Below are 12,741 nucleotides of genomic sequence, written 5' to 3'. Positions count from 1 at the left end.
GATGGCAAAACTCATCGTGTTAGGTTCACAGCTTCATTCCCAGTGATCCAATCTGCATTTCCCCAGGATTTATCTGTCATCATGACCAACCTCCCTCCTGACCAAGCCCAGTATGATCCAAGGGCAGGAGTTTGCCAAAGTAACACACTCAAGTATTTGTTCTACTGCCCAGCAAACATCCACTGCCCTTGTATCGATAATAATGTGGAAATAAGCAAAGACCATCCACATGAGAAGGAAAGGCTATTTATTCAGAGCATGCTACAGCAAAGGGAGTCAGCCACTGTCACTCGTGTTTTGACAAAGACTCAAAGGCAGGCAGAAGAGTAGGAAGGCTTCCGCTATGGCTGATTGGAGGCTGCTGATGTGGGAAGCTATAGGTAGCTAACTAGAAGCGGGTATCCTATGTGATGATTAGCAGGGCATATTTGGCTTTCTCTGGTTGGTCCGAAGGTATAAGCAGGGGCCAAAATTAGGGAAGCTGTCAGTTATTCATCAAGTCCTGGTCATATTGGGCCAATTGTTACAGAAGTTATTCTTTAGTTCCCTGGATTGTAACTGGAGAGAGCACGCTGACTTTCTGTTAGTATAACCTACTGCAGGCTGGTTCCCTAGGCTGACTATTGTAGATAGCAGGGGCAGGGTGTGGATAGAGTTCTGCTTTTACATATGGTCTGGCCATTGTCCATTTACATATTGCCTCTCAGTAATGAAGGGGTGACAGGGAACACAACCTAAGTGGCTCTGGGAAAGGTGTCCTATAGAGAGAAGGCAGCAAGAGAAAGATGTTTCTAGTTTTGCCAGTTACATCCTCTTGGTCACTATTGGTCATATAATGAGTATTTTAAAAAGGAAATTAATGGAATATGCTACATTTATAAGTGCTATTGCAGATATTTTAACACATTTCATTAAACTAGTAGGTGAAACCAAACATTATTCAAAAGTCTGGTAAAAAGTGGTAAAATTTGCTAGATTGATGAAAAGGATAGGATTTAGGCTGAGTTTAATAACTAGCTTTTCCGATCTGTAACCTTAATAAATACACGGAATATAATTTTTAAAAACCAAAGCAAATCTCTGAAGTGAAGGCTGTGAAAAATCTACACAAAAGCACACATTTATCTAAGTGATACACAACTGGCCACTAGTAAATAGCAGATATATATTTGTTCTCTTCCTTAAAAACATTAAGACAATATAGAATAGACCATACTATTGTTTGTAAAAATGAATTTATTTAAATGCTCATAATTATAAAATATTAAAATGCACAGAAATGAACATTAATTACAAACTTTACATCTTATGCCACAATGTATGAAAAGCATCATGAATAGTTCTACTTCAGTTAAGCTGCTCATACATTTTTACCCTCTCAAACATAATATGAACATAAAATGGTACAAGAAGTGTTTCAACAAGAGTACATTCTGCCCCCCATTGTGAATTAATGTTTTATGAAATTCAAGACACACATGCAATAAAAAAGGGAAGACTTTGGTGACAGTTTATAAAATGGCCTTGTTTAGTTTTAAAACAAAAATGATAGCTTTCCCTTTCTAATGATATATAGCTAAATTATCTGGGGGATGTTTAATGAAAAATCCCCTGAGTATTTGGTCTAATGTTTCAATATGCTAAAATTCACAGGCATTACAAAAGGATATATAAAGCTCAGTTTCTCTAGTGGTTAACACTGGACAGGCTGAGGGCTAGATTCTCCCTCTTCACAGGTCCACTGCAACACCCATCAATTTCCCCAGGGCTGCTGCCTCTGAAGCCACTTACAGATGCAGCCACCATTGTCTGCAGACACAGCTCCATGCTTTTCTTCATCACTGCAAGTCAGCCCTGGACTCATTAACACTGTGGATGGCATGGGGAAATGACCCTGCATCTCCACCACAACTTTGCTCTTTTGGGCATCTTAACAGTGTCGGATATTACATTTGGTGCCTTTAAATATGTAGAGGGCTTTTTTTTTCCCTCCTGTCCACAGCAGCACATTTAATCTATGAAGAAGATTTTCTCTGCTGGGGCTATGAAAACAAATGCACATTTCTTTTAAGTTCTATCATACATAGAGGAGATAAGGTAAAAACATTTCCTTTTCTATGCTGACATACATGGTGAGTAACTGCCAAATTTAAACTAGGAGATAGTCACACACTTCAGAGAAGAGGTAATAGAGAGGAAGTGACACTCGCTTCCAGAAGCAGCATCTCAGGAGTGAAGAGAGGAAAAGTGGCACTCCCATCTTGGCTGCGAATGAGAAAGAGTTTCCTTCAGTGGGAAGAAATTCATTTCTCCATCCCAGTGCAGTCAGACCTCATGTGGTCTGTCTTGAACTCTGACTGCATCATTTACATGATCAAGAGAGACAGTGAAATGGGGTCCCGGATCCACTGGGACAATTCAAAAGCCTAGAATACTGCTTTGATGGATCCTACATAAATACTTAAAAATCACTCATGGCAGGCATTTGAAATCACGACCTAGAGTTAAGCTACTTTATTGTAAAAAGCCTCTAAAATCTGAGTTTTCCTTTGCTGCTGGGATTCTGATAGGCTGGCTCCTCTGGCATTTAACAGCATCCCAGTGAGGCCCATGCAGCATGAGCATGATGCAAATCACCTCCCTCTCATGCACCCAGCACTGATCTGTTACCAGTAGGGGTGAGAGGGCCTAGCTCCCTGTCTTTTCCAGAGCGCCCAGGAGGCCTGACACTTACAAGGCAATAAAGTGAAGTAGACTGCTAGGCTGAGCAAAAGTGAGAGGGCAAGACGTGCATGGCAGGACAGGAGTGCAGCACGAAGTAATCTCCAGATAATGGTAGGGTTTGTGACCAAACCCTTTTCCTTTATTACTCTTAACTGCCTGATTGCTCTAGAGGAGGCTAAAAAACCAAATCTAATCTAGAGTCTCTTTACTTGATTATGAATAAGCTGGGTATACTCCTGTCTCTAGTACAATCGGACAGTTACATCAAATTACTGGGCCCAGAGTAACAGGATGGAGGATGCAAGGAAGCCACATTCTTTATGGCAGAGACTTTGGTGTGTTGATCACTTTGGCATACAGAAATAAGCCAAGTCCTGCAGACTCCTTGACAAAAGGCACTCCCTACCCAATGACCACAATGAGGGCACTTGCTGTTTCTGCCCATGCACACAGTCGTGCCCCAGTGGCTGTGTAGTGAGCCATTCACAAAGGCAGCTGGTGATGTGTAATACTGCACCTTCTGTATCTAATGAATAAAAGTCAACTGGTAGAAAATTGAGGGGCTTATCTTTTCCAGACAATTATGTTGATAAAAATGTAATTTTAATCATGTGATATCACTGTTTTCCAAGAAACTGCACATCTTTAGAAAAGATAAATTAATTATCCAGATCAACATGAGTTAAAATGCTGTTTGAAGCTGTAACTTTCCCTACTTTTGTCATTTTATTCCCTTGAGATCTGCAAAGCAGTCAACATTGATTAGGCATGGAACATCCTAGGAGTGCTCCTGGAAGATAAAAAGTGTCACTGTGGATTAGGACAAATATGCTTCAAAACCTTGCTATCTTCATTCCAACCTACTAAGAGTATTTTTTTGAGATGGAAAGACATGCTCAAATGAAGACTGAAACTATTTCCTCTGATTAACTGAGGTTTCCTTTCTGGAGGTATTGAAAATACACCTAAATATTGTGAATCCTTGAGTCTAGTTAGCTATTTTTAATCACATGAAAGCTATTAAATCTATAATGATGGTACTGTAAGGAAAAGATGACCCTGGAACAGATCTAGCAAAGTGAAGAAATAAAACATGGCTTAAAAATAAAGAGATCATTCGCCTGAGAATAGACAGAAATGAAAGTAATCAAACAGAAAAAGAGAATCCATTCTACTTTAGAAGGGGTGGTTTTTCAGCACACTGAGGGACTTTTTCTGTAAAATTCCAATTTATCAGAAAAAGGTAACATTTAGGTTTTCCAGGTGATGTTTTATGCCCTTCATGATCTAAGTTTTACATTTTCCAGTTTCTGCATCGCTAGCTGAAACTGAAAAATAATACATGTGGAAATGGCAATAGTTAAGACTCATATTTGCCAAAGTGATTTAACTTACACATTCTCATTAGTGATTCCTAATATATTTTGACAGAGCTAAATTCCTTAAAGTGCTTCTCAGAACATAAAGCTCTTATTCTGATTTTGGTCGTAAATTGTTATCTACTGCTTCTATCATCCGCTCAGCTATCACCCCCATATTTTTCGTCATATCTTTGAGGTGATTCTCATGAAGCAGCTTTTGGGTTAGGTATTTTTCTCTCTGGATCTTGCTCTTCGTGCGTTTTGATACATCGGGAATTGCATATGAAATGAAAAATTTCACAGAGTAGATGACGTGCTGGGGAAGAGAAGAAGAAAAATGTCACTCACAAAGAAATGGAGAAGAACACCGAGTTCCTTTCATTCTTGCTTGTCATTATGGCAGTTTATCTGGACAAGGCAGTGGACATTTTACACACATATCCAACCGCTAATGCCATTGTGTCTAATCAACAGCGTGGCTCTGTCTAGCAGTTACTGTTACTTTATACATTTAAATAATACTATGTGATATGTAGAAAAGTATATATACACACATATAATGGTTATAAAGGATAAAGAAAAAATGAATACCTCAAAAACCCTGCATTAAACTTAAAAACTAGGATGCTGACAATGCTGTTGTATTTTGTGTCTCTTTTTCTAATGGCCCTGCACTTCTCCTAAAGTCAGTGCTATCATATCTGTACAAGTGTATGTGTATCATTCTCACTTATTTTTTAAAGTTTGACAAAATATGTATATATACCCCAAAAATATAGTCTTGCTTGACTTCACCTTTATGATACTGCATGCAGTCTTTTGAAATTGCTGTCTTTGTTCTGGATCAGGTTCTCACTCTGTCACGCAGGCTGGAGTGCAGTGGCATGATCATAGCTCACTGAAGCCTCCTACTCCTGGGCTCAAGTGATCCAGAAGCATGCCACCATGCCTGGCTACTTTTAAAATTTCTTTGTAGAAACAGGGTCTCGCTATGTTGCCCAGGCTGGTCTCAAACTCCTGTCCTCAAGTAATCCTCCCAACTTGGCCTTCCAAAGCGCTAGGATTATAGGTGTGAGCCACCACGCCAGGCCGCCTTTTGTTCAAAACTATTTCCTAAGATTCATCAATGTTATTCTATAAAACTAGTCCACTAATTTTCACTGCTGTATAATATTCTTCTGTGTGACTACACTATAATTTATTTGTTCCCCTATGAACAGGCATTGAGGTTGTTTCCAGTTTTTGTTTTAGGAAAAATGCTGTTGTGAACATTATTGTGCTTGAATCCTAGAGCATCATCTGCAAGTTTTTCAAGAGTGTGGACCTAGGAGTGGGACTGCTGAGACTCTATGTCATATGAATGTTCCATTTTATAAGATGATACCAAAACATTTTCCAAAGCAGGTATACCAACTTACACTCCCACAGCAGCGATAGTTTCAGTTGCTCTAAATCCTTGTCAGCACTTGGTATCATCAAACTTTTTTTTTTTTTTTTTTTTTTTTTGAGACACAGTCTTGAATGCAGTGGTGCGACCTTGGCCCACTGCAACCTCCGTCTCCCGGGTTCAAGCGATTCTCCTGCCTCAGCCACCTGAGTAGCTAGATTACAGGTACCTGCCACCACACCCAGCTAATTTTGGGTTTTGCCATGTTGCCCAGGCTGGATCAGGCTTTTTTTTTTTTTTTTAAACCAACTTAGTGATTATGAAATGGACTTTCCCTTTGGTCTTACTCTGCATTTTCCTGATTACCAATGAGGTTAAACACCTTTTCATTTTTTAATTTATCAATCAAAAATCTCTGACCTAGCAAGGGGAGAGAGATAATATAAGCATAATTAAAAACAAACTATTCATGGTGTTAAAAAGTGATGAGTACTTTGAAGAGATTCTTCTGTAGATTAGTCTGGCTATGCCTAAGTGAGCAAACACTTTAAGGAGGTGAGGGAACAAGCCCTGCAGATATCAGAAGGAAAGACATTCTAGGTAAAGGGAATAGCCAACGCAGAGCTGGCTTCAGAGTGCATTCAAGAAAAGGCGAGGACGGTGCGGAGCAGGTGACGAGAAGAGAAGTGACGTCTGAGGGGCACTGGGGTGTGGCTGGATCCATGAGGCCTTGTGTGCCACTGTGAGGACTCTGGCTCTGCCTCTGAGGGAGGGAGGAAGAGCAAGCCCAGCTAGCAGACTCTGGCCCTAATCCAGGCAAAAAATGATAGTGGCTCTGACCTGGTGGTAGCAGCACAATTGGTCTGAAGTGCTCATTGATATATTTTCAAAGGAAAAGCCAACCAGATTGGATATGGCATTAGGGTTCCAAGGACTCTGGCCTGAGCAGTGTTGAGACGGAGTTGCCATAATCAAGAGGGAAATACCGTGGATGGGAGAGATTTGGGGCTGGGTTGGGAGGAGAACATTTGGAGTGAATGGAGGAAAATATAGGCATGTGTGGCAGCAGATGTGAGACATCTGTTAGGGATCCAAGCAGAAAGGTCAGGTAGGCCGCTGGATTCACGGGTGGAGTTCAGGAGAGGGGTGCTCTGCAAACAGCCATTTTAAGGTCCTTGTAGCATACAGATGGTATTTAGAGCCAAAAGACTCCAGGAGATCATCAAGAGACCAAGGAGAGAGAAAAGATGACAACCAAGGGATGAGTCCCAGGATCACTAAGAGAATAAGGGACTGGCATATAACATGAGGTGGAATGGCCAGGGGCGCAGGAGGAAAGCGTACTTTCCTAGGAGCCCAGTGAAGAGGAGTTTCCAGGGGCAAGTGATGAGGAAAATCTGATGTCAGATTTTCAGCAAAAATTTGACTCAGATTTTTGCTGAGTCAACTGTTGCTAAGTCAGGTGAGGGGAGGGTGGGGGAAGTGATGGCTGCTGCTAACTTTGGCAAGAGCAGCTTCAGTGAAGTGGAGGGGGTGAAGGCAGGATAGAAAGATGGAGGAATCGAGGACAGCATGTACTGGCAACTCATTCAACAGTGCTGGCCACAAACAGGAAAAGAGACGTGAAGCAGGACTGGTGAGGTAAGGATGGAGAGAATTTTGAGATGCGAGAGATATTAGTGTGTTTAGTGATAATGGAAATTATATAGTACAGCGACAAAGGTTGATGCTATAAAAGAGTTCTTTCATCTGTTTCTGAGGTAGGGAATATTTATAGATATGTGGAATTTCTGTGTTATGCCACCCTTGCATTTCCAGGTTAAAGCCTGGTGGCGTGATGTTATCTTTTTAAAATCTATTGCTAGATTCAGATTTGTACATTTTCTAAAATTTTGTGTAAAGATATACAACACGATGTTGTAAGACACATGTATGTAGTGAGCCCTCAATATCATTGACAGGTTCTTGGAAACTGCAACTCCAGGTCCTTGGATAACGTCATTTCCTTCAATGTTGTTTCGTTACAGCATTGATTAGAAAAAACACTGGTTTTGTTAGATGTTATTATCTTAAAGTCATGGTTTCCAAGAGCCTAATGAGGATGTTAAGTGAGGACTTACTCTATAGTGGAACAAATTAACATGTCCATCATCTCACTTTACACATCTTAGAAAGATCTTTGCATCTAGGTAATGAATAGGGTTGGCTTTATTTTCCTTTCTCTCTTCTTGTCTGATTTTAAGATTTAGGCTACTCTTAGCCTCGCCAAATGAATTGGAGAGTATTTCCTCTTTCTGATCTCTGAAGGCATTTGTATAGGATTGAAATGATCTGTTTTACAAAGCTTGGTATCACTCTCCAATAAAAACTACATGGTCTGGTGTTTTCATTGTAGAAAGATTTCAAACTTCTGCTGTAATTTAAGGTTTATAGCTACCTTCTTTAGCATTCTAGAGATAGACTACTCTCTTCTGGCTTCTGTTGTTACTGTTAAAAAGCCTACTCCCATTCTTGCTTTAGTTTTCTGTTAGTCATCAGTTTTTTTCCTCTGGTTACTTTCAAGGTCTTATTTTTGGTGTGCTGCATTTTCCTTGCAATATGTGTGAGTGGATTTCTTTATTCTGCTTGATACATGTCATGCTTTCTGATCTGTGAATTCTTTCATCTCTTTTATCCATTTTCAGCTTCTTTCATTTAAGTATTTCTCATTCTTCCATATCACTTAACATCTTTTTCGTATTTTCTATTTTCTTATCTCCCTGTGATACATCAGGAGTAATTTTTTCAGACCTATCTTCCAATTCACAAATTCTCTCTTCAGATTTGCCTAAACTTCTGTTTAATCCATGGTTTTTTTTTTCCATTTCACCAATGATTTTATTTTAATTTCTAGAAGTTCCATTTAGTTTTTTCAAAATTGCCTTATAATTTTTAGTTTCTTGCTTTTCAAATTCTACCCAAAATTCTTTAAATATTTTCACATACAGTTAATTTATATTCCTTATCTGACAGTTCAAACAAACCCTTGAGGTTACTGAGGGTCCAAATCAGTTGTTTCCTGCTGAATCTCACACATTTTTTTTAAAATCACCTCTTGTTATTGACCATCTTTGATTGTGTGCTCATATTTGATTAGCTTGATCTGAGAAAAACCTGGGGACACTTTTCTCCAGAGAAGATACACAATTCTTTCTATTGAGACAAATGCAGCCCTGTTTTGGGTCTCTGGCTTATCCAGGTATCTCAAGCTCAGTTTTTCCACCTCCCTTCTGACCCAAGGCGTGGTCTCCTTGAGCTCCGAGATGGAGGCACTGATGGGTACCAGCTTGCTCTCTGAGCCCTCCAGCACTACAGGGGTACTTATTGCTCACTGCCCTATTAAAGCCCATCACCTAGCCCGGGCTCAGTGGCTCGTGCCTATAATCCCAGCACTTTGGGAGCCTGAGGAGGGCGGATCACTTGAGGTCAGGAGTTCGAGACCAGCCTGGCCAATATGGTGAAAACCCATCTCTACTAAAAATATAAAATTAGCCAGGTGTGGTAGCATGCACCTGTAGTCCCAGGTACTTGGGAGGCTGAGGCAGGAGAATCGGCTGAACCTGGGAGGCAGAGGTTGCAGTGAGCTAAGATCATGCCACCGCACTCCAGCCTGGGCAACAGAGTGAGACTCCGTCTCTAAAAACAAAAACAAAAACAAAAAAACCCGTCACCTAGTTTTCCCTCTCTCTGTAGATTCTCTTCCCTTCCAGTGGGCTCAGAAATGCAAAGGAATTATCAAGCTGGCTCTAGAAGTTTTGCAGTGGGGATGGTCCACTGCATATGTAAGGACAACATATAGTCTACCACAATATCAAAAGCAGAAGGCCAATCACTTCATCAACTACATGTTTGAATAGAAACTTGTGACTCTTGCTGATCTATCAGATACTGTACTTCAGAAAGTCACCTACGATGAACCAAACATGAGTTACTTGTCTTCCCTGTTTAATGTTTGGTAGCTAAATTAAAAAAAAAAAAAAAAAAAAAACTAGTTAAGTATCAAAACTCCAGGTAGTCTACCCCACTTCTTCTCCTCTGCTGATTGGTTTTATTCAGAGCAAATGAAATCCACCTGCCTTAGCCCCTCTTGCTGCTAGGAAAACCACATGCTATAGTTCTGGTCAATGAGATGTAGGTGGAAGTCCACTGTAGGGGCTTCTGGCAAAGCATTCTTTCCTGACAAAAAGGACTGGATGTGGTTAGCATCGCCCTTCTTCCTGCTTTGCATGTAATTTTTTATCTGGAATTTCAGCAGCCATAAGCGGACACATATATGAGAGCAAACCCAAGAATTGGATATACTGCTTCCATCAGTGAACTGGTATTGACTGATTCAGGAGCAACCACGTACTTCTGTGAACTCTATTATGTGGGTTGTGGGGAGGTAAGCCACCATAGACTGCGTTTTGTGTTTCTTGCAACTTAATACAATCCTATCTACCATACCAATTAAGCGACCTCTGATGCTTTGTAATTTGACAGTAGTTAACTCATTCTGCATAGGAAGCATAGTTGGCTAGATCAATTACAAATTTATAGTTGCCTTAGTCATTTTTCGGAGATGGTCAATTTCAAACCCTCCCAGCAATAACAGTTTCTCACAGGCAGAGATCACATCATCGTACTCATCTTGCATAAGCCCTTTCATAGCCCAACATGCTGCCTAGTGCCCTAAATTTTTAAAAGTTAGTAATGAATGAAATTGAATCCCCTTTGCGCATAACATGCTTTTAAACTTTAAAAGCAGATAATGCTCTCGTTAATGAAGTTGTTTGAGTATTTTCAGGTCAAAACTGATTAACATTTCCTAAAATATTAGCAAGTGATAAGAAGAAGGTATCATACATGTTAAGTATGGAGTTGGCAACACTTAATGGAAGGTCTGCAAATACACATCCTTATAAACTGTTTGAAAGCATACTTTTCCTACCTCCATGACAATGATAAAAGCCAGCTTGGCTGCAATCACGTGCCAATAGTAGATGTTGTGTTTATACTCCTGGGGGTGTCCAGGTGGGTATCGGAAATCACGATACCTGAAAACAAAATGGAGACATATTGGGAGACAAATCTTTTTGACTGAATACTGTAAACAAAGGCCCCATTTAAAAAGAGGTCATGGCCGGGTGCAGTGGCTCATGCCTGTAATCCTATCACTTTGGGAGGCCGAGGCATGTGGATCACTTGAGGACAGGAGTGCGAGACCAGCCTGGCCAATATGGCAAAACCCAGTCTCTACTAAAAATACAAAAATTAGCCAGGCGTGGTAGCACGTGCTTGTAATCCCAGCTATTCGGGTGGCTGAGGCATGAGAATTGCTTGAACCCAAGAGGTGGAGGTTGCAGGGAGCTGATATGGTATCACTGCACTCCTGTCTGGGCAACAGAGCAGGACTCTGTCTCAAAAAATAATAAAAAAATTTAAGTCATATTTGATTCAATGCTCTCTTAAACTGGACATCACATACATTTTCTCTTAAAGCTCAATTTGGTAACAAAGCCCCAAAATAACTACAGTAGTACTTCATTTAATATTTAATCAGAGAATGATGGTAATAACACGGTCCATCTTTGTAGAAAAGAATCCATCTTTATAAAAGAACTAAAGTTTTAAATTTGTTCTCCCAATATTTATCCCTGTTTTCTCAAAACAATTCCTGTTTTGGGGATCATGTTTATAAATTTATATAATGGTATCATCAGGGTTCACTCAGCTATGGGACTCCCTCTCCTCATAGAGTACTATCTGCTTGTTATAATTTTTTACCTAATTCTTTGTTGTCAGATATCAAGTGTTAACTGCTGTTAGTGTATCTTCCTCAGGTAGGACATCTCTAACTTTATGCCTTTAAGCTATTAAACCTAGAAGAGTTTAATTTCTGATTAGAATTGTGGAAAGTAAGAATAAGCAGATTTGATATAGAATTATAAAGAGGCTCCACTAGGGGTAACACAAACATTTATTTTGGGCTTATTTCTGGTTTCCTGGTTGCATTATTGAGAATTTGAGTTAGTGATGGCTTTGAGGAGTTGGACTAAATAAACTTTAAAGCCTCCTGTTTTAGGTAAAACTCTATGGTCCAGGAAAAAAGGTCGATGACCGACAGTTCACAAACTTTATCAATTGGTAATTTACCTGGTACATACTGCCCACTGTTGAACTCACCAGCCATTAAAATTGATGCAGAGAACTTTGGAATACTTTTAGATAATACTGTTCAGCTGAGTATTTACATCTGTTATCTTTGTATGTCCCTGTTATGTGAGGTGCTAGTTTGCCATCATTCAATATCTTCAGATTGTGCTTGAAGAATAGTCTTAACAACTGAATTATCTTGGTTCTTGGACCTTTTGAAGTTTCTCTATTTCTATGACTTTTCTTTGGAATCAATCTCTCTGTAATCGTTTGAAACTCTCAACTTAAAATCTTTATGGTTTGGTCTGAAAGTTTTACCCCTAGTTTTCATTAACTTTTTAATAAATATACATATATATACATTTTCTGAGTTTCACTCAAGAGAAAGCTATGGGGAAAAACTGTCTCTAGCAGCTTGATTTAAATGACACCAAAGCACCTGGCTGATTCTGAAGTTATAAAGAAATAAAAATTAAATAATTAAGAAAATGACACCAAACAGAATTAAGTCACAAGAAAAACCCTTTTAAAGATGAAGTGCATAAACAAGTAAAGCAGAACTTGCCTGCATGTGGTATGGTTACCCAGGTCAGAGTATGGGTTTCCCTTGCTTTTGTTTTTGAAGTCTGCGACTTTGAAGATGGAGAGAGTGTTGTTGATGTACCCTTCCATGGTGTAAGAAGTGTGGTCCCCGTAGGGAGGGACGGAAAAGGACCAGTAGTACACTAGGCGGGGGATCATGTCCGATGTGAAAGCAATGATCATGGCCTATTTTGGGAGAAAAACAACGAAGCGGAAATGAAGTTATAGTTTTTTGTTTTTGAGACGGAGTCTTGCTCTTGTTGCCCAGGCTGGAGTGCAATGGCACGATCTCGGCTCACTGCAACCTCCGCCTCCTGGGTTCAAGGAATTCTCCCGCCTCAGCCTCCTGAGTAGCTGGGATTACAGGCACGCGCCACCACGCCTGGCTAATTTTTGTACTTTTAGTAGAGACGGGGTTTTGTCATGTTGGCCAGGCTGGTCTTGAACTCCTAGCCTCAGGTGATCTGCCCACCTCAGCCTCCCAAAGTGCTGGGATTACAGGCGTGAGCCACT

At 40.1% G+C, this 12,741-nt stretch overlaps 1 protein-coding gene across 3 annotated transcripts in view; it reads right to left on the bottom strand.

Annotated features, from left to right (window-relative positions):
• Positions 1-1,253: 1,253 nt before the first annotated feature.
• ANO6 (anoctamin 6) overlaps positions 1,254-12,741 on the bottom strand; it is a 212,106-nt gene continuing 200,618 nt past the window's right edge. For all 3 annotated transcript variants that reach the window (XM_032173773.2, XM_032173774.2, XM_058426499.1), the window contains 3 exons: positions 12,212-12,414; positions 10,442-10,547; positions 1,254-4,401 (listed from right to left, as the gene is read on the bottom strand). In XM_032173773.2, the coding sequence (XP_032029664.1) occupies positions 4,195-4,401; positions 10,442-10,547; positions 12,212-12,414 (516 nt within the window). In that variant the 3' untranslated portion in view covers positions 1,254-4,194. The remainder of the gene's footprint in view (positions 4,402-10,441; positions 10,548-12,211; positions 12,415-12,741) is intronic.

This window comes from Hylobates moloch, unplaced genomic scaffold, assembly GCF_009828535.3.
Source record: "Hylobates moloch isolate HMO894 unplaced genomic scaffold, HMol_V3 SCAFFOLD_13, whole genome shotgun sequence".
Classification (NCBI taxonomy): domain Eukaryota; kingdom Metazoa; phylum Chordata; class Mammalia; order Primates; family Hylobatidae; genus Hylobates; species Hylobates moloch.
The sequence above is the reverse complement of the archived record's forward strand: the minus strand, read 5'-3'. Positions and strand labels throughout refer to the sequence as shown.